Source organism: Megalobrama amblycephala, linkage group LG16 (genome assembly GCF_018812025.1).
Source record: "Megalobrama amblycephala isolate DHTTF-2021 linkage group LG16, ASM1881202v1, whole genome shotgun sequence".
Lineage (NCBI taxonomy): Eukaryota > Metazoa > Chordata > Actinopteri > Cypriniformes > Xenocyprididae > Megalobrama > Megalobrama amblycephala.
Genome location: NC_063059.1, coordinates 25,866,961 through 25,890,273, shown reverse-complemented (window position 1 = coordinate 25,890,273; position 23,313 = coordinate 25,866,961). Strand labels below are relative to the sequence as shown.

Here is a 23,313-nt window from a genome sequence, read left to right as displayed (position 1 = left end):
TCTATTCCATTTCCAAGCGAACACAAAAACAGTCATCTTACCCTTCCTAGACCAAGCACTATGTTTAAACTCATTAATGTAATTAAAATATCTTGTATCAAACCACAACATCAACCATGCAGAATTTCTAAAGTTCATAATTACATCCAAAATTACAAACTAAAGGTGGTTTTGACTGGTAGAACCCTGAAAAGAGTCTGCGTAAAATAATATCAAAGCATCTACAATAAGAAATTAAAAACCAGACATTTCATAATTATTGGTCTTGATTTGACAATATGGCAAAAACATGCATATCCAACAGCTGTTTCAGCCACAAAATAGGCAATTTAATCCATGTATTTGCTTATCATAAAATTATATTGTGCAAACACAAACATATCAGTGTTTTCATTTCCTCAGTGCAATTTGTGGTTTTGGTCTAAGTTACACATTAAAAAGGAGCCTGACAAAAATATTTAGTCCATGTAAAAGTACTCAACCATGAAAGAACATCTTAAAGGCACAATATTATACATATATATATTAGGGCTGTCAAACGATTAATCGCGATTAATCGCATACAAAATAAAAGTTTGAGTTTGCCTAATAAGTACTGTGTGTAATTATTATGTATATATAAATACAAACACATTCATGTATATATTTGAGAATATTTACAAGTATATGAATTTTGTTCATAAATAAGATATTTCTCTTAACTATATACATTAATTTGTTTGTATTTATATATACATAATAATTACACACAGTACTCATACATATATTATGCAAACTCAAACTTTTATTTTGTATGCGATTAATCGCGATTAATATATATATATATATATATATATATTCTAGACTAATATTTCAAAGAATCAAATCTGACTTGCTGATAGCAAGAGGAGGAATGCTGCACTGCATCATGGTACAGAGAAACTTTCACTGTGGGACAGTGCAGGGTCTCAGGTCATGAGAAGTGTCAAAATCACATTTCCTCACAGTGGGAAAGGGCAGCATATCATCATGGCTCACTATGCCTGATAAAGACACACCAGCCCACAAGAAAAGTTTTCGCATGAGAGCGAGAGTCCTACAAAAAAAAAAAAAAAAAAAAACAACATACCAGGCCACCCAGGCCAAACAACAGCACAGTCTCAATGAGATGTTTACATCTTCGTGCCAGGGGAAAGACAATGCTACTAAAAGAAACTGTAAAAAAAAAAAAAAAAAAAAAAGGAAAGGATTTTCTTAAAAAATAATGTTTAAAATCAACATTAAGCATTACAATTGTGCAGTGAAATGAAAAAAAAATATTATTATCATTGTTGTAATCAATAACAATGATAATTAGGCAAAATTACCTTTTTTTTTTAAACCAAACAATAAATATCTATGACAATAAAATAGCAAAACTGTTTTCAAAAACATTTTCTGATAAAAAAACAAGAATACTTTACTAAAAATATACAAAAATAAACAATAAAAAAGATATAGAAAAAAAATTAAAAAATAAAATATATATATATATATGTATATATATATATATGTATTAAAATATATTTTAGTTAATGAAAGCATGATACATTGACAAATGTGAAATTAAAATATTTTCATTTTACAAAAAAAAAAAAAAAAAAAAAAGTGAAAAATCTTGTCAAAGACAAACAATACAAATCTATAACAAATAATTTATCTTTTTAGGCAGAATTTGGAGAGGAAGCATTGCTGTTTGCTTTTAAGAGGAGGCCATTCATAAAATTCAGGACAAATTACAGAGTAACTCCAGCCCTTTTGCTGGATTAGATTCATATCAAGACAAAACGTAGTGGCATGATTCAGGCCTAAGTATTTTTCCTCTCTCTGCCAATGGAGTGAAATAAGGTCCTTCATTTGAAACTGGCCTGTTAACAAAAAGCTGAGAGCACAGCACCACAGAGAGGCCTGCACTGGTACTGCACCCAGCAATAGGACAAGACTTTGTAACCAGAGTAATAAATCTTTAGGATAGAGAGTCTAAATGAGACTGTACATGATGTAGAGTTGTGGTATGTTAAAACAAGAGCGGCGCTTTGATGCCTAGGCTGATTGCATGACTGTTGTTTTGTGCGCGGAGGAGCTGAGCTTTATCTTTAAGAGTCAGAGAGCCACAGTGAAGCTGTGATGGAATTTAAGAGTTTGTGTGTGTGTGTGTGTGTGTGTGTGTGTGTGTGTGTCACAAACAAGGGAGGCGGCAGTTTGTGATTACAGAGAGTGTTTGCTGGCCCTGCCCGTACAGATCGGATCAGTTCATCTGGCTGCATGTCTGTCCGACACACACACACACACACACACACATATACACACACACACATACACACACACACACACATATACACACACATACTCAGAGAGAGAGAAAGAGAGAGTAAGAGAGAGAGAATAAACAGTAGAGATCTGAAAATTGTAAATGATTCAGCACAGGACTCAGTGAGTGTGACGCACGGTTTACCGACACGAAACAAGACTTCCACTCGGGTCTAAAGGCACTACGGCCCTAACAACAAACATTAAATAGAAGATGAAAGACTGTTTAGTCCCATATTTGGTTTAGATATTTTACACATGTATACTCTGGGCTCTGAGACCACAAAAAGAAAACTATATTTCACTACAAATTATATTATAATATTTGAGAGAAAATTTAAATAATTTAATACATATTATTAACTGCAAAATACACTACTGCTCAGGTTCAAAAATACAGTAATATTGTGAAATAGTATTACAATTTAAAATAACTGTTTTCTATTTTAATATATTTTATTTTTAATATATATTCCTTAATATTTTTGTGGAAACAGTGACTTTATGATTCTTTATGAATATAAAGTTTGAAATAGAAAACGTTTTTAACAATTTAAACGTCTTTACTGTCACTTTTGATCAATTTAAAGCATCCTTGTTGAGTAAAAGTATTAATTTCTTAAAAAAAAAACATCTTGCTGACCCCATACTTTGGAACGGTAGTGTATATATTATAAAACACGAGTGAAAAGAAAAATGAACATTAATTTTTTTTAAGTTTAACTGAATTTCATGCAGATTTGATCTGTCAACTTTAAAACATTTTTCTCTAAACAACACTGTGTCATCAGTTTGGCAAAAGCATCCATGTCTGCCTGTTTTTGCTATAAGAAGAGGATTGGTGTAGGCAGACGTAGTTACTGATAAAACAAGCCTGAATAAACAAGACTTTAAATGGCTCAAAGGAAGTATCCCGTTATCCCCAACTCAATAGCAGTGAATTAACAGCTTCCTGTTGCACCTTGTTTTTCCTTTCAAAATAGTCAATGAACATAGGCGAAGAAGGAGATCACCAAGTTTTGTAAAACTGACACTGAATTTCCTTTAAATCACAAAGCTAATGGTGACCCCAGTCCAGACGGCTCTTTCTTTCGCACTCCTTACAACCTTGTGCATGGCCGGCACAGAGCTTAACCGCTGCAAAGCATGGCTATCAAAGCCTCATGTGATTGTGCCCTAAACACTCCAACAAGAGTTTTGTTTTAAAACGCATTTTCATTTGCCATTTGTTAATTTATAGGTAGTTTATAGACAGACGGACAAAACAACTTAGCAGAAAGCACCACCTAAACAAATGAATTAACTCTCTGTTAGCACTAAACAAAGAAGGACTTGTTGAATTATCTGACAATGCCATGAACCTAAGGCGAGGGGGATGTGGCTCCTAAAATAGACTGAAAAACTCCACAATTAAACTGGAAGAGAAGAAAGCCCGATTGTGGTTTCTATTTTTACAGAGTGCCAGCTCTGAAGGATGTGTACTTCTCTAGTTCCTTCCCTAAATCAATGAGTTGTCACAGGAGACAATTGCAAGTCTACTGTTGTGGCTACCGCGTCTCAGCTTTTCTTATCAATCATTTATTTCTGCTGCCTCCGTTCACGCTCATGGACCCAAAAATGAACAAAACCGACGGAAAAGCAAACAGAAAGTGACGCTGATAGCCTTTTCTCTTTTTGTTTCTGATAACTAATCATAGCGGAACAGGATTTAAAAGTGCGACAACCACAAAAACAATTTCGGTGATTTTTCGATGACGGAAAATGCAGTTTCCTAAAGAGGGGGGAAAAAAAAATCTTTTATATGTAGAAATCCTGTTGTCGTTATTTTGTTTAGCAAATGAACATAATAAAAAATAAAAATAAAACTTTTATTCAGCAAAGATACATTAAATCAATCAAAAGTTACAGCAAAGACTTTCACATTGTTACAAAAAATATATATATTTCAAATAAATGCTTTTGAACTTTCTATTCATCAAAAAAATCTGTATCACAGATATAAGACATATATATATAATGTGTATATAGTATATTGATTAAAAATTATTGATTCAGTTTTAAAAAAGTGTCATTAGCATGACAAAAGTTTTATTCTCACAGGCTAGAAAAATTCCTAGTTTAGCTTAAAGTCTGAATAAGTGAACGTTGAAAGTGTGAAGGGCATGTGTAATTTGTAAAACATTGAAATGCTTAAAACTAGTAAAGAATGAGAAAAAGAAATATTGAATGACTGGTTTGAAAATGAAGCAAACAATTCTGGCAGGATATGTGAGCGGCTCAAGCATTCCAGCTCTGAGTATGAGCCCATAGGAGAGGCCCTCAGGGACCACGGAAAAGTGCAGACCACTTTGTCTCCCTCTCTCCCCCACACCGTTTCATCTTAATTCAAAAGCCACATCCTGCTATCCTCCCATCTTTTGGCTTAAGGAATTATGGAATGATCCTTGAGGTTATAAAATCCGGACAGTCCAAGGTTGCCTCTAAGGCATACAAACTGCCTCAGACTTCTGTTTCTTAGATTCCCCCATCCTGTTCCCAGTTCAAAAAATGTCACCTCAGAACCCTGTTGTCAAAGTGGCTCATCGGGCTGAAGCTGATAGGACTAATTGTTGACAGGTGCTTCTAATGCCCAGCTTTGAAAAGTGAGTCTGATTTACGACAGGGCTTCTGAGGCCCACTTTCACGGCTGCTGGTAACCATCCCTACATGAGACGCCAAGCATTCCGGTCCTGTGATGTCACAGCCTTGCTCAACTCAAAGTGAAAACAGACTAAAAGTTGATAAATATTTTCTTGGAGACAGTCGAAAGAAAAGATGAGTCACTCAAATTAATTATATTGATTTTAGTTTAAAAATGAGAATGTATAAATTTTAACTTTAAAATGTGGCGCTCATGGTTTCATGATGTTGTCATTAATTACATGACTACTTTAGAATAAGAATATATACAAATTATTAAAATTTTTACGTGGGTGAGACGCAATGCAGCAGCCAAATAAGATTATGTTAAAGCTTATTTTTTGCTTTAGATAAAAGTGCCTTTTGCATTTTATACATAAATAAATACATAAAATAAATATATACATATATTAATTCATAAAGCTTACATTTATTGATTTACACTAATTTAGCAGAAGCTTTTATCAAACTGACGAATTTTGCCACTGCATAGCATCTTTGTGATTTTCAGCATCTTGCGCAATGAGCACCACATTTAAAAGTTGTTTGTGAACTACTTTTTGAGGTGAAGTGGTTCAGTATGATATTATTTGCTATATGACTTTGGCCACATACACACTGCAGGAAAATTCGGTTGTCAATTCACCTTTTAGTGCTTAATCCTGGTCTGTACATACACAGTTCAGTAATTTTACGGGAGTGACAACCGCATTCTACAACCGAATTAACTCCTGAAAAAGGCAGGCAGTGACAAACGCATTTACAAAAATTACTACTACGCAGTCTATATGTAACTGAACTGTACATCTAGTTGTTAATGACATATTTTAAAGGTGACCTAGATTCAAAATTTGAATTTTCCTCGGCATAGTTAAATAACAAGAGTTCAGTACATGGAAATGACATACAGTGAGTCTCAAACTCCATTGTTTCCTCCTTCTTATATAAATCTCATTTGTTTAAAAGACCTCCGAAGAACAGGCGAATCTCAACATAACACCGACTGTTACGTAACAGTCGGGGTGTACGCCCCCAATATTTGCATATGCCAGCCCATGTTCCCAACATTATGAAAGGCATTAGACAAGGGCAGAACGTCTGGATGTGCAGAGCTGAATCATCAGACTAGGTAAGCAAGCAAGGACAATAGCAAAAAATGGCAGATGGAGCAATAATAACTGACATGATCCATGATAACATGATATTTTTAGTGATATTTGTAAATTGACTTTCTAAATGTTTCGTTAGCATGTTGCTAATGTACTGTTAAATGTGGTTAAAGTTACCATCGTTTCTTACTGTATTCACGGAGACAAGAGCCGTCGCAATATTCATTTTTAAACACTTGCAGTCTGTATAATGCATAAACACAACTTCATTCTTTATAAATCTCTCCAACAGTGTAGCATTAGCCGTTAGCCACGGAGCACAGCCTCAAACTCATTCAGAATCAAATGTAAACATCAAAATAAACACTGTACTTACGCGATTAGACATGCTGCATGGCGAACACTTTGTAAAGATCCATTTTGAGGGTTATTTTAGCTGTTTGAACTTTTTTTTATGTTGTTTAAGGCAAGCGCGAGCTCTTGGGGCATGGAGCACGAGATTTAAAGGGCCACACACCCTGAATCGGCTCATTTCTAATTATGCCCCAAAATAGGCAGTTAAAAAAATGAATAAAAAAAAAATCTATGGGGTATTTTGAGCTGAAACTTCACAGACACATTCATGGGACACCTTAGACTTATATTACATCTTTTTAAAAAAAGTTCTAGGGCACCTTTAAAGTGCATCAGAGATGTTTCTCTTTTGTATGTGTGCGGTGCAAGAAAATCACATGGGGAAGTCTTATTTGTGTTGCCAGATCTTGCTAGAAAAACAGTGAACAAGACCAAGCCCACAATAAACCGAAATAAATACAAATGCTGAAAACCAAAATATCGCAACCCACTCCTGCTCACTTTAATAGCTCCGTAAACTTGATCACTTTATAAGCCAAGCTTAAATAACAAGCCCAAAAAAGCTTATAACAAGTAGACATGGAAACACTGCAAAAGCGCATTCTGTGAAGCAGCCTTTCCAATCATAAGCAAAACACAACGCCTCCGTCGACTGTGCTTTAGTTAAAATTGCTGAACTTAACTAGTCTTTTGTTGCTGTAAAATTTCTTTGGTCAAAATAGCAGAGACCAGTTTCGGGAGTGAAATGCATTTGTTAAAACTTTCTAGTGTGTACGCGGCCAGAGTAAGCGAGGCTCCCTTGAACCCTTTGGAAAGCTCTGCAAACACCCTGCAACTGACTAGTCTCCTGTGTCCGTATCAGCAGGGTGCCTTCGGCGAGTACGGGGGTATTGATTAATCAGAATCTGCTTTGTGGAGTGCTGATGGGCAAACAACACTGACAGACGTGCCAGCTCCTGTAGCAATCAGCACAGACATGAGAAGTGTGTGTGTGCCGGTCAGTGGGTGTGTATGTACGTAACAGTCAGACGTGGTCAGTGTGAGTGTGTTTGCAGCCAGGGACAGTGTTTGACAAACATCACAGTGTTGTGACAGAGGTCAACAGACTCGATCATAGGGTCTGCTGGGGTGACTCGATTAACTCCTGAATGGCCAGGATATACTTACTTTGTTTCAAATTCTAGTGAGGCGCCAAAAATAAGGGCTATTATCATTAACTAAAACTATTTGAAACATTTTTGTTAATTAAAATAAAGCCGAAATAAAATAAAATATAAATATTAGATGAAAACGAAAATTAGAAATGTTAACCAATTGAATCACTAAAATTACTAAGTGGAAATGAATAACTAAAAGAGAAATAAAAATAAATTAAACCTAAATGGTATTTGTAAAAATAATAATAATAATAATAATAATAATAATAATAATAATAAAAATGACAAAAGCACTTAACAATATTACTAAAAATTAAAATAAAATAAAAAATGTAAAATGTAAAAATAAAAGCTAATTCGAATTATTAATAAAAACTATGATAGTATATAAATAATACTAGTGAAAATCAATTATAACACTGTTGAAAATAAATTCAAGATGGTGGAAAAGGCATGGGAAATGGCAATTATGAATGTTAGAAAAAAAATATACAAAAAAAATATATATATAAATAGTTCAGAGTAATTAAAAATGTATTATTTTACCCAATTTATGTGTGTCCTTAATATTTTTATGCGTATTAGCTAATTATGCAGAGTTATCTTAGCAATCTGCTAACACACAAACTCTACTGAAATCAAATTTGGGTTGAGTTGAGTTTCCATGACTGTTAGAACAGAACAACCAAGTGTAACTACTGTTACTAGCTAATGAAGCACTGCAACCGTGCAGTCACAGAAAGGCCCGACATAATCTTAAAAAAAAGAGAGAGAGAGAGAGAGAGAGAGAGAGAGTGTGTTTGCTAACCATGTAGTGGTGATCCGGATGGGCTACTGGAAAGGCCAGGAATGGGGCTACATCGGCCGCCCTGTTTGCTACTCAGCTCTTGTTCAATCTCCTCCAGTCCGGCACTCTTCTGGAAACGGCTCATACGATTGACCACACGGGGAGACATGTGTGTGCGTGCGCATGGCGCTCCACCATATGGGTTGATGGGAAAGACATGTGAGGTGCCACGAAGAGTACTGATCACCACCCAGCGGCAGTCATGGCTGAAGCAGATGTCCTGCACCTACGAAAAGAGATAGGAAATAGTGAATTGGTTAAGAATAAAAAAATATAAAATCTATTGAAATGTATAAAATTGTCATTACATAAAGTTGTTTGACTTGTTGTCTTGGGTGAACAGTATGAACATTACAGAAATGCCTTTCCTTCAAAATTTCAAAGACAGATCTTTTCTTCATTATTGAGATACATTCAAGTGAAACGGATATTTGATAAATAAAAAAAAATGTGGGCGGGGACTTCTATTCATCGTTTAATGATTGGATGAAGGCAGACCTGAATGTAAGCTGAATGCAAGACTGTAAGAAAAGGCCAAGGTTTAAGATAACTAAATGGTTGCAGAAGTCCAGCAGACGTCACCAGTTATGAGTTATGAGAAAAATGACTTGCTCAAAAAATATGAATTCACAATAAGTTCAATAAAAAAAAATTTTCTCATGATAACTTTAAGGAATGCAACCTGACTTCTATAGGAATTTTCTCTGGTGTTGCAAGTCGTGACAATATGTTTTCATAAAGAGCTTCTGGTAAAGACGAACAGATGTAATCTTTAAAAAAAAAAAAATCTGCTCTGGAATGGTTGAAAGGAATGAAAGAGAGGTGTTGGTAATCACGGCAATGTGCTGGGGTGGAGATGTTTCGGAACTGATCACCTGATCTTGGTTACTGGCACGAAAAACCTGAATTTCTAACCTGGCTTTTGTATGTAAACATCTCACCCCAGACAAACCATGAAACTGCAAAAACAGTGCTTCCTGTGTGTTTTATAAACACAAGAACAGATCCTGTGTTACAACTCCTATGTTCAGTCTATGCTATTTTTAAAATGTTGGTCTATGTAGATAACCAAACCCTGTTTTTCAGCATCTTGTGCCATGAGCATTGTTTTATAAGAGAGCATCTGGAAATCCTGTTCTAGCTGATTTTGAACACAAAAACACGTCCTGTGTAAACTAAAGTAGCTCTATGAATTGATGGTGGACCTTCCCCAAGACATGGTCCAGAAATCTTACACTTGACTTTACCATACAGCACTCTGCTATCAGCAAGGTTCAGCTAATGGCTTTTTTACGGCACTTTTTATGGATAGCCATCAGCTACTGGAATGCAGCTGTCTGGAGATCTGTCTGATTCTAGGTCATTCTGCTCTATCTGTCTCAGATCAGTCTCAAGCTGAATACGCCAACCCAGAGATGAGCAAACAAGTCAAGATCAGTGACCACTTCCTGTTCAGGGACAACGCCAATTTTCCCTAGAGGTGTAAAAATAACACTTCGGCGACCAAAGAAAAGGACTGAGATCTTTAAATTGGTTAATCAGACATAAATCAAATGAGCTGTTTGGTCAGTCATGTGCTACTCAGAACAGCTAAAATGGTGTATGGCTTCGGGCAATGCGGGCTGGTGGGTTATTTACCTTCACGCACACAAAGGTCAGTCCAGAGCAGGTTGGGAGTCAGTACAAGCACAGTTAGCCAGAGCCAGATAAGGCCGGGTGCCTGTGTCCGCCCACGAGGCATTATCATTCCTTTTATTTGTTCTGCTCAAGATAATGCATCTTGGAGGGTGCTTGCTTTCTGCAGTTTGCGCTGTTTACAATGCCAGATCAAAGCCGACGCATGGCCAGGCAGCAAACCTGGCATGAGCCGGTGACAGATTAACCACCTTTCTCATCTCAGCAGAGCTGTGGGCCACCATGGCCCTGTGCTCACATAGGAGGGAAAATGAGAATGTTTTACACACTCAGTTCCAGCTCTCTGCCGTGCCTGGAGGTGCTGGGTAAGGTAATCACACCTTCAATATGAGAAGCAGGAACGAGAGGAACTTAAACTTCACCCACGGGCCAGAACCCAGTTTGCAATTCTGCATTTTTGACCGGCTCAGAGTGCACTTGAAGGGTAAAGGGACAAAGCGATTTCAAAAAACATACAAAAAAAAAAAAATTACTCTAAATGTACATAATATATATATATATATATATATATATATATATATATATATATATATATATATATATATATATATATATATATATATATATATTAAAAAAAGGCAATATGAGTTAAAAACTACAAGTCTTTCTATAGACATAACACTTGATTGTACTGCAGTTATATTGCACTCGTAGAAGAATAACATACGGTGAAACAGTTTTTATTCCTCTGCAGTGTTAATATTTGTCATGTAAAGAAGGATTTAAATTGGGGAAATATGTCTGGCATGCTTTTAGACATCGAACGTGAGAGTGTGAGTCTATGAACTAGAGCAGAGATCAGGTTTGTGTGCATATCCAAACATGACACTAGCTGAATAAGTAAGGGTCTAGGTCCTTTCGGAATAAATATTAGTTCTACTTAAGCAAATAAAACCTTACAATTTGCCAACTGAAGGAGATATTGTGGTGGAACAGCTGCAAGGCTGAATGGATGAAACAGCATTTAGGAGAAAGGAAAACTAAATCACTGCAGTTATTTCCCAAACTGATTTGTGCAATAACCCAATAGATCACAAAAGTAAATTAAACTTTAAAGCACCCAGATAGATTACCAAGGCTTGGCAGACGCTAATGATCAGATCATGTCCTTAGATGTCCGCTTAAACTATTCAACCTGAGTAACGTTACACAAAATACAAAAAAGGCATGTAGATTTGACCATTATCTTGATTGAGACCACTATACATTGCCTTAATTTGACTAATAAAATAAAATAAAATAATAATAATAATAAAAAATAAAATAAAATAAAAAATGAGGCATAACTTTAAATTGTATGACTTGAGGAGAGATGTGCTGTCACTTCTCCAAGCGATTAAAAAAAAAAAATACAACGGTTCTAGTTTTCACAGCAGATGGACAAAATTCAAAGCCCAATTCTTTTTCAAATAACAACATTAGTTGTTCTAGATTTCTCATTTATAAAGCTGGGCTGAAATGGGAAAATCTAAGGAGGCTATATTCAGCGCTGCCAACAGTCTATTTCCAGGGATTTTAAAAAAGAGTGGTGTAAAGTCGCAAGCGTGACCACGTTGTCCCAGTGGGAATGTCCTCTCATCTGTGACCTTATAGCCTAAGATATCATAGGTGTTACAAGCCCCAAGCTTGACCCCAAGGTGCAAGAGTAAAAGCTCGGTCAGGAGCACAATCTAAGCTCTCACCAGCCGTCTGAGGTATTTTTAGCAACTTTTCTCTTTTTTTCAGCCATGGTGATTGAAAACACATTGACAACACTAATAGTTTCAGGTCTTCAGATTCCAGAGTGTTGAAAACTGAACGTGGGAGCCACAGGGGAGGAAGTTTTAGAATAAGCAAAGACTAACTGCTGAGAGCACAAATATTTCATGTGGATCTATGTAATTTTGCTTTGTACTGGGGGCAAATGTTCTCCAGGTACAAAAAAAAAAAAAAAAAAATCATATGCTGTGACTATGGAAAAGCCCTGATGTTCTTAACCTTTAGTTGGTAGGCAGTTGAACAGTAACTAGGTCTTTAGATTGCCACAAAAAAGTCAAGAAAGTCAAGAACTGACTAAAAATATTCATTTTGAAGAGTAACACAATTTTAGAATACAGTCATGCTCATATTTTGCATCTATAACACAGTAGCGAGAGGTCATGTATCTCATATTCATGTTTAAGATCAATCAGATGGGTCATATATGCACACTTTTTTGTCTAACACACACTGCCCTACACACTACAAAAGAGCCAGAGACAGCAGTGCTGGAGCTCAGTGGTACCAAGCCTTATGTCTCTTGACAGTATTTAGATAACACGCAGGGATTCACCGACGATGAAAAGCATGTTCAAATTGCACATTTCCAGAACCATACAAGCACAGGCAACCGTAAACAGTTGTGGGTGGCCCACAAAGACTTTAAATGATTATGCTAATGATTAAAAGAGTCCGGAAAGGCAATATTTCATCTCAATAACTCCCCCGAAAATAGCGTGCAGTGAGCGTACATAGGCATGTGTGTGAAAGCAAGGGATGGGATGGGGAGCTTTGAAGTTTGACTTAATATCCCACACTGTCCATGTTTTACTTGAACCGCTTCTTTTTGTTGTTGTTGATACATCTTCCATTTGGAGTATACAAGTTTATGTATTTGTACCATATGTATGTGCTAAAGGACAGTGCTGAAAGTAAGGAAATGCTTTTATGTAAATGGGGACATTCACAGGTATTCTTACCTTAGCCTCAGTCTCTCCTCTGTGAAGAGTGTATAGATGATGAACTGCACTCTGGGAAGACGCCCATGGGTGAGTCACGATTTGGAAAACGTGGAAGTCATGGCCGAGGGTGTCTGTGGTCACCAGTAACATACCTGAGAATCAAAGAAGAGCCATTTATTTTACCTTCTTAGCACTATCAATCAAACACTACTTTTGCATCAATTTCTGTGATTAATATGGACCGCTCAATGCAAGTAACGCAGCATTTCTTCCTGACACTACACAAACGTTTTACTTCCTGTAGCTAGTGTTATACGTTCATGCTAATTATGCACCCTAATTATGAAGACAATTTTTTCAGAACTAGTTAAATTTTCTTTGGTTTACCATTTGGATTTTGGGCCAGTAATGTGACTAAAATCAGTTCAATCTTTCTGAACTATGGTCTAGCGATTAGTCCATGTGCTCCAACAAACTATCAAATGAAAGTGTCAGGAAGGGCCAAAAACCGAGAAAAACACAATGCAAAACAATGGCATCCAGACTGCTTTCAAGTACTAAGCATTTCATGAGACACGTTTACATGGTTGTAAAGGGCAGTCGTGTTCCACTGCAACTTGTGTTCTAGAATTAACTGCATGCCAAGATCTTCCCTCAGCTTCAGGGCCAGAGTATGTGGGTCTGTTTTAAACACAACCGCAGGAGAACCCAAGTGGAACCTCTGATGACAGGGCCTCTCATTTTCCCCACTTTTATTTGAAGTTAGTGAAACTACAGAAAGTATAAGCTCTTACTGTAAACAACACACTTACTAAACCACAGCACAAGAAAAACCCCCAAGCGACCCTTCATGGCAACGCAACCCCGCATACAACTTATTCCTAAAAACAGTGTGACAGCTCTACAGGCTATTTTCCACACACATGAAAGTCTGGTCACTACCGCTTTGGAAAGTTTCTCCAACACTACGATTAAGATGGATTTAGCCACTGGCACTCGATCTCACTGCTGTAATTTAAGATGACAATAATTAGTGATTTTCCAATGCTGAATCTCTAATGCCAAGTTCACAGAGGGGTTTAATTTATGGTGAGCATTTTTTGGGTGGTCTGACAAATCTAAAAAGGAGGATATTGTTGGAAGACCAGACAATCTCCCACATATACAACAATGAAACAGCGGCAGTCCTAAGTGAGCTCATCTGCCCTATTTCTGCCTACGTTATTTTCATTTTCACACTTAGCATCTGCTTTAGGTGTGGCTTTGCCATCTCATTGAGCGGTAAGACAGGAAGCAAGGGGAATGGGCTGCGGCAGCGAAGGAAAGGGTCACGCTGAGATTGCGCCAACAAAAAAGAAAAACAGAGTCGGCCAGTGAAGAAGACAGCGGTTAGCTATTTATGCTGTATCAGAAGACTAAACCAAGTTATGGCCCGGCCATAAACTAACCCACGCCCCAAATGAGGTGCCAAGCCACAAGAAGCATTTGCGTCAACTGGGAATACATGGAAAAGAGTGCCTTCTAATTATAGAGGCTACAAACGGAAGCGCAGAGTGATTAGGAGTTTAGGCGCTGCGGTATGTTTATCTGGGAGCTTCCTCTCCCTCACCCCGCCGCCCTGCCGCTCTCGCGCTCACCCTGGTTTTGACAGATGAGGCTTGGCCAGCTTGTTGGGACACAAGTTTGCTGATGGTACACTCTGTTCTCCAAAAGCCAGTGGAGAATGGAAACCAAGCGCTGGGGCTTTTGTGGCCTTGTCGAAATACAGGGCCTCGCAAAGAGGCGTCAGTTGGTTAGCCTGTGGGAAGCTAAATTAAAAAGAGAGCTACTCTGTGCTGGTAAGCTTCCATAAAATTTTAGGAACCTGAGATGTTAAAGCAATTTTTGACACATCCTATTTATAACACCTCGTCCTCAAGGCAAAAAAAAAAATATACATATATATATATATATATATTTATGACTTTTAACGAGACACTATGGGCCAGATTTACTAAATAGGGCAAATTAGTGTGAGACCACAATTCCATAAAAGCGCCAATGGGAGTGGAATTTTCTGTGCATAATCTACTGACAATGCTCAAATTAAAGAACACAGAAGCAACTGGATCATAGCAGAGCCGCTGATAATCAGATGTGGGTGATCTACTAACAACACAGGCGCAAAATGGTTTAAGACATGCTTTTCTTGGTGTTAAATAGCGCCACAAATACTAGTAAATTGACTAGTAAAACCTAGTAAATCACCTTGTGTGATTTATTTAAATACTCTCCTGCCATAAATTTTGCATCTGAATGGGAAACTCCTACAAATGCATATGCAATAAGGTCAGCTGCAAAAATAACTGTGCCTTTTCAGCACAATTTTTTCAATACAGGTCTTTAGTAAATCCTGACAGTATTTTTTTTTTAATGGCAAAAGAGGGTTTGCGCTGGTGCAAGTTGTTAGTAAATTTGGCCCAATGTGGGTAAACATATAGTTAGGGCTGCCCCCTAATAGTCGACTAATCATTAGTCGAGTAGAAGAAGCTTAGTCAACCAAAATTTTATTAGACGGCTTGTCGCAGGGGAAAAAACCTAGTGGCGAGGTCACGCAGTCCCTGAGGGACAGATCGATAACAGTGAGTCCTTTTAGTAATTAGTATTAGTATGTCAGGCAGGAAATCCAAACGCTCGCCTATCATCCAACGACCTCAAATATGGCTTATCATTTGAAACATGTAAGAAGTAGCAACTTTATATGGCTGCTCGCTCTAACGTTATCCTAGATAATCTATTATTAGTACGCATATCCAGAGTGTGGAAGCTAACGTAAATTGAGCGCTTACTCTTGGGGCGCCAGCGCAATCACTTGCATTTTTTCTCATAACAGCGTAAACAACTTAAAATACTCTTAAAATAAGAGTAATACATCATTCGAAACTGTAAAGGGTGCACTTTATTTATGTAAACTCACAATAACAAGAAAACTTTGAAAAATAAAGAAAACAAACAGGATGCACTTTCTGTTTTATTGAAAGGTTTGTCAATTTGTATTTCAAAACTTCTAAAATTGTACATCATCAAAAGCAGTTCACTTCCACAAGTTAGGACGGATTACGTTCATATCAACTGCGAAACAAACCGCAGTATATGAAACGTACCCCAGAACACCCTTTTGAAGCAGATTTGGCTGTTTTACAAACACACAATTCAACAAACCAAAATTTGACACCAAACGAACTTAAGTCAGCACCAAAAGCTGTAGAGAGTGACCATGGCTTCCTTTTTCATAGTGTTTTGTTGTTCTCCCCCTAACAAGTCTTTAAACAAAACATCTGCTAAACCTCCGCACAGCAATGTTTTATTTCAAAAGTGTCTGAGCTATTCTTCCCGACCGACTCCAATGATCTCAGCAGCCCGACAAGCAGAGGCCTCCAACTTGGCAAAGTCGGAGAACTGAAACAAAAGTATCCCTTTCAAATTAACAACACTTGCCTAAGACCTTTGAAAAAGAGGAAATCTCAAATTATAAACATGTGGATAAACCGTTAAAGGGCGGACACTGGGAATCGGTGTGCTCTAATACCGCAGACACGAACTTTATGCGAGAAAAAAAGAACAAATAAACACATCAATCACTGTGTTTTGTCCTTGTGGCTGCCCGCATTAGTTGTAAAAGCACAACAGTGTGTGCGTGTGTGTTTGTGGTCCTTTGTGAGTCCACTGGACGGCCTCCTCTTCTGTCATGCTGCACTTGTGGAGGTGTTTATGAAAGCTGTGGAACACACACACGCACACACACAAGGTTGCACATCTCACATCAAAGCCGCCCACTCAAGCCTGGAGCGAGCAACACTCACTTAGTCCAGAGGCCACCCTCACTCCAACCATCAGATAACAGTACGATGGAGAGGAGGAGACCGGCATGGGTCAACATGCAGTCAATAACTTGTTAATCTTTTACAGACTAAGTGAGAACTTCTAAAAGCTGGGCTGTTTGATCCCAACCTGGAGGCGGCTTGTGTTTGTGTGTGTGTGTGTGGAGTCGAGGACGGGGTGGCAGATTGGGGCCTGGCGCAGTGACTGTGCAGTGTTTCGCGGTGAGCCAGGCAGATGTAATGCCGTCTCCAGTTTCCATTCCTCTGGGCGGCAGGGATGACTGCTGTGGATTCCAGAGGGGGCTTGTGAGCACGTCTCACAGGCTTGTGTGGCCAGGGATACTGTTTATCTAGGCACGTTGGTACCAAGGATATGCTCTTTAAACATGGTACGCTGCTCCTGTGGGCATGCTGGCTTGGAGAGGCACTCAACGCTCTTAGCTACGAAACCACATCCACAATTCAATTGAGAGCTTTGAGGAAGGGAGGGGGAAAAACTAGGTGGGAGGAGGAGAAAGGTGCCCACGGTTCAGTTGATGCACATTCAAGTGTAACGAAGGAGAATGTTTATGTATTTGCTTTACAGCCATACCACCTGTAAGCGCTTGAATATTAATAGATCATAAAGACCTTTTCTCGGCAGGAGGCAATCATTACTTGAATACAACACTTCAACGAAATTCGCCTTCTACAGAATCAGTGTAACCAAGGTGACCATGAGGTCACATCCATTAAGGAAGGATGGAAGTGTAGGTTATCACTAGGCCAACACAGAATCTGCACACTTTTTACTCACATTTCCCGAGCTGAATGTGGGGGGAAATCTGTTTAATGATAGTCATCAGTCTTTTCTGGAGTTCAGATGTTTTTATTTATTGAAATCAATTACATTTTTTTTTCAATATAAATTGAGTATACTATGTGAGTATATAAGTCATAAGTAATTCATATATATATATATATATATATATATATATATATATATATATATATATATATATATATATATATATATATATATATATATACATACATATATATATATATATATATATATATATATATACACACACACATATACACACATATACACACACATATATATATATATATACACACACACATATATATATATATATATATATATATATATATATATATATATATATATATATATATATATATATATATACAGTACAGTCCAAAAGTTTGGAACCACTAAGATTTTTAATGTTTTTAAAAGAAGTTTCGTCTGCTCACCAAGGCTACATTTATTTAATTAAAAATACAGTAAAAAACAGTAATATTGTGAAATATTATTACAATTTAAAATAACTGTTTTCTATTTGAATATATTTCACAAAGTAATTTATTCCTGTGATGGCACAGCTGAATTTTCAGCATCATTACTCCAGTCTTCAGTGTCACATGATCCTTCAGAAATCATTCTAATATGCGGATCTGCTGCTCAAGAAACATTTAATGTGTACAATTGTACAAAATATTTGTGTACAATATTTTTTTTCAGGATTATTTGATGAATAGAAAGTTCAAAAGAACAGTGTTTATCTGAAATCTAATCTTTTGTAACATTATAAATGTCTTTACTGCCACTTTTGATTGATTTAATGCATCCTTGCTGAATAAAAGTATTCATTTCTTCAATTTCTTTTCAAAAAAATAAAAATAAAAATTCTTACTGACCCCAAACTTTTGAACGGTAGTGTATAATGCTACAGAAGCTTTGTATTTCAGATAAATGCTGTTCTTTTGAACTTTCTATTCATCAAGGAATCCTGAAAAAAAAAAGTACACAACTGTTTTCAACATTGAAAATAATCATAAATGTTTATTGAGCAGCAAATCAGCATATTAGAATGATTTCTGAAGGATCATGTGACACTGAAGACTGGAGTAACGATGCTGAAAATTCAGCTTTGCATCACAGGAATAAATTACTTTGTCAAATATATTTAAATAGTACACAGTTATTTTAAATTGTAATAATATTTCACAATATTACTGTTTTTTACTGTATTTTTAATTAAATAAATGTAGCCTTGGTGAGCAGACGAAACTTCTTTTAAAAACATTAAAAATCTTAGTGGTTCCAAACTTTTGGACTGTACTGTATATATATATATATATATATATATATATATATATATATATATATATATATATATATATATTTATATATTACAGAGAAATATATTACATTAAATTGTTTAACACATTTAATGTACTTGCCCCGCCCCTAGACCTATAGGTCGTCTGACATTTCATCCAGTTGACTGATGATGTATATGATGCAGGGCAACAACTCACTGTGTGTTATAGCCTATAGAATGCATTTAGAATGTCCATAAAATTCAAGATATGAAAGGTAATCGATTTGAACCCACTGAAGCGTACAACAACACCGGTAAGATCAGAATGTTTACTGCTAAATTCAAACGTGCTTTCACACTTTGGCTTAAGTGGCAGCACCCATCGCACGTAATAGATCAACTGACATGATTTAAATGACAAATGACAAATCACGTTCAAATTTGACAATGGCTGCTTATTTATGTTTCTGCCGGTTGGTGACCACACGTAATATCCAGAGTAGGGCGCGCCATGAGGACACTATATTAACTTCTATATACCAATCAACTTCTCTAAGAAAATTATTCATAAAATATCAGTTGACCATATATTTGTTTTCAATTTCATATTTCCATTTTGATAAAAATAAAAAAAATCAAGACAAAGTCATCATTTACTCAGTAAATTCGATGTTGAATCAAATAAAATATTTCTTTCTGAATCTACTTTTTGTAATGTCTATTTGATGCTTTACACAATAATGACTTCAAATTATCTTTGGGGGATAATTTCTCAACTGAATTTGATGTACAATAAATTTGCGATTAAAGGTGCTAAAGAGGAGGTTTTGTTTTATACATTTTTGTAATATTACTTGAAACTGTCTTTACTAACTGATAAAAGACTATTTATTAGGTGCACTGAAAGGAATAATATTAATATACATCATCTGTGCACGAGGTAGGGCCTTAAAAACATCAGCCAATCGTTTACGCGATCATCGCGTAAACGATTGGCCCTCTGGCTTGTCAATCATTGCCGTGACGTTCCTTGTGAGAGTTCCAGTAACTTTCCACACTCCACAGGCACTGCATGCAATGTTTTTGTCAGGAGACAGGAGTAACAACTGCAGATTATGAGTTACCTGCGGTGAGTCCGACATAATGAATCCACTAACACGACACAGCGAATGCCGGTGGTAAACACTCGTGTTCCAATACTCGTGCACGAGTTTTGGGAGGCGTTCCCTTGAAATGAGCTGTGAAGGAGGGGGGTTGTTCTTACGCATGCGCTCATTTCAAAAATTCAGTAACAGTCTTTGGTATCTCAGTCGACGAAAAGATCCTCTTTAGCACCTTTAATTAGATGAATTAATTTCCACATTAATTAATTAGATTAAAAAGTTTAATTGCTTCCCAGCCCTAATATTTATAAACAACACACATAAAAAAGAGAGACAATTCTATTTTGTATTTTTATACTATGTAATGTTCTATTTATTAAAACCAATTAAAAATTCAAAGTAAGCGTTTTTACACATTTTTTACATTTATTCCAAAATAATACAATTTATATTATTAAACAATTTATATTTTTTGTGAACCAATGTTCAGCTGTTCTTTTTATAAGTCAACTTATTTTCGGATCATCAGTCATCAATCTCAGTAAACACTGGTCACAGACACAAAGATGTACCTTTAATTTCACCCAAGCTGATTGCTCACTAAAACCCCCCCACAGTCATCATGTTTTCAGGCCATTTCAAGTTTGATTTTGACGTGACATAAAGCAGTGATATCTAAGTGGCTGAGTTGTTTACTTACTTTTTAATTTGTTCTCCCATTAATGCCACCATTGTCTTCACTGAGGGGGGATTCGAGAACGTGCACGAAAACAAGAGGTGGGATTTTTCGCACAAACCAATCACACTCAATTATAACCGATCATATCCAATCATAATGCGTTGGAGGCACTGCCTCCTCTCACGTGACTTTCCCCCATTCATTCTCAATTACCTCCCACTAAACCCACCACACGCTTTGGGGGGTCTGTTATAAGTCAATTTGCTGAGAGGAGGCAAGCCTCCCGCTGTAACTTTACCTGTGGGTGTGGCTGTTGGACAGTATTACTTTGTAAAAACGAGTGACTTTTACACTTTTTAATTGTAAATTTATTTTTGGTAATATTAATTCTTTTCTAATCCAGTTTTTTGAGGAGACACTGCCTCCCTTGCCTCCTCGGTGGAAACATTTTGTAATAACATCTTAAAAAAAGAAAAAGAGTTAAATATTTAAAAACAGATGTGTAATGTCAAACACCTGTAACAGTAAAATGAAGATCATTTCCCTATTTGTTTCCACTGAGTTCTGAGAGAAAACAGAATTTTGTTACAACTGTTATAGAATTTTTGTTAACCAGTCAGATTATCATTCTTACAATTTGCTGCAGGGCAAATGACAACATTATGTACAAAAAAAAAAAAAAAATGTGTGAGGCACTTTGTGTGTGCCAATTGTGAACACTGCCTTTTATCTCTCAGTCTTTAGGTAACAATTTATGCAGGCCTGAAATCACTCTCTTAGGTTCTTGTTGTGGATCTGTCTACGGCCACAAAATGCAGCTGATGCTTGACAGCAGTACAAATCTATTTTATGCTCAGTGGTAGAGAAGCACAGTCTCCTTGAAAAGCTTAGTCAGCCTAAAACAGGCCTTTTTGTGATTTTTAAAAGCCCCAAATAAATGAGCTAAACCGCAATCTCTAGATAAGAGTCTGACTGCAGAAAGGAGGAGTATGGAAAAAGAGTAATCCTTTCTCAGGAAACAGACAGTCGCTATAATCTCTTTCCATTTCAGTGCTCTCTTTTATTTTAAAGGGTTCTGTTAGCTAATTAATCCTCTGAAACATTTACCACAGCAAATACGATTCCACGATTCTTTATGCTGCGCTTCAATGTTAATGCCCTTAATTTGAGGGATGACCTTAAGATTTTCTCAGGACAATGGATCATTCATTGCAGCTGAGGTGTTTGGAAAACTAACGTCGGATGTTCCTTGGGAATCTGGTGAAGCTTTTGGAGACTAAAGCCAAACTAACTAATACAACTGCTAAAAAGCCTCTGAGCATAAAAGCATAAAGCTGTCAGCGAAAACGTGGTCCACACATGCAATCATTCCTACAAAAACAAACTAGAAAGTGGAGGTGAAGAAGAGAAGTAACTCTGCTCAGGTCAAGAGAAATGAAAGGGGGGAGATCAGGGAGGATGTTTCCATTGAAGCCTTGAAACCAAAGCGCCTGACCAAGGTTTTACAACTACAAACTGAGGTACAGATGTCCCAAGACACGATTTTTACCACCTTTTGGAAACAGCATTAAAACAGCTAAGAGACAACTTTTAGCTTTTCTTATTTGACAGTTAATATGTCTGGATAATATCTTTGTTTGTTGTATATGTTTTTGTTGTTGCTGTTGTTTTTCTACAACAGAAAATCATACACATTTGAAGTAATTTAAGTAAATCTTGTGGTTAACTTTCTGGTTCATCTTTGGCTAAAATGTCAGCTCTTCATTTCATTTCTTTTCATTATTTCACTTTAAAATAATAAAATAAAATAAAAAATAAAATAAAATAAAATAAAATAAAAAATAAAATCTTCTTAAAGTATTAGAGCACAAACAGAGGAGCGGCCAGGGATTTTAACAGCTATTGTGCAGAATTCCTATCTATGGGGGGGGGGGGGGGTGATGTGGAAATGTATTTCAAAGATTAACAAAAAAGAACACTGAAAAAAATCTATAGGCACATCATCAGATTTCATAATGCCATTATAAAATAGAGCTCATGCTCCAGGCAAATTCCACTAATGTCCTGCTCTTCGCTTGCAATGTGCATTAAAGGTGACGTCTCAGCCTGGGCCCTTAATCCCTGCTGACTGTCCCACTGTGCTCAGGCACGGCGCAAAATGGAATGTGATACACAGTCACAGCCCCATTAAAAAAAAAAACACACACACACACAAACACACACGCACAGAGAGCGAGAGAGATTCATGTGTGAATCTTACCAAATGATAGTTTTTAAACCCAACAAACAAGCTTTTTCAATGAAGCAGAGGAGTTCAGATTCATACTTAATTGCTCCTTCTGTGTGAAGATATGGCTGATTATAACCTGAAGGAAAAACACAGGATGTCGCTGACTTAGGGGGAAAAAAGTCAATGTTTTTATCTTGCATGCAAACATCAAATGTAGAAACACTGACTGTCAAATGAAGAGTCTTGCAATGTTCCCCAAGCCATCCAAGCAAGTTGTACCTCAAAAGGTACAGTGAGGTCCAAGAATGGGGTTACATTTTATTACTTTTGCAGCAATAAAGCTGGCAGACTCCACAAAAAAAAAATCTTAAAAAATAATCTGATAATTATGGAAGCTGGTTTCTGCCACCTGCTTCTCTGACTTTTTTTTCTCAAAATTGAGAGTTTGAATCTCACAATTCT

At 36.7% G+C, this 23,313-nt stretch overlaps 1 protein-coding gene across 4 annotated transcripts in view; it reads right to left on the bottom strand.

Annotated features, from left to right (window-relative positions):
• The window catches only part of bcas3 (BCAS3 microtubule associated cell migration factor), a 272,896-nt gene that overhangs the window by 199,408 nt on the left and 50,175 nt on the right, over positions 1-23,313 (bottom strand). For all 4 annotated transcript variants that reach the window (XM_048162169.1, XM_048162167.1, XM_048162170.1 and 1 more), the window contains exons 14-15: positions 12,887-13,020; positions 8,436-8,700 (exon numbers count right to left, since the gene is read on the bottom strand). In XM_048162169.1, the coding sequence (XP_048018126.1) occupies positions 8,436-8,700; positions 12,887-13,020 (399 nt within the window). The remainder of the gene's footprint in view (positions 1-8,435; positions 8,701-12,886; positions 13,021-23,313) is intronic.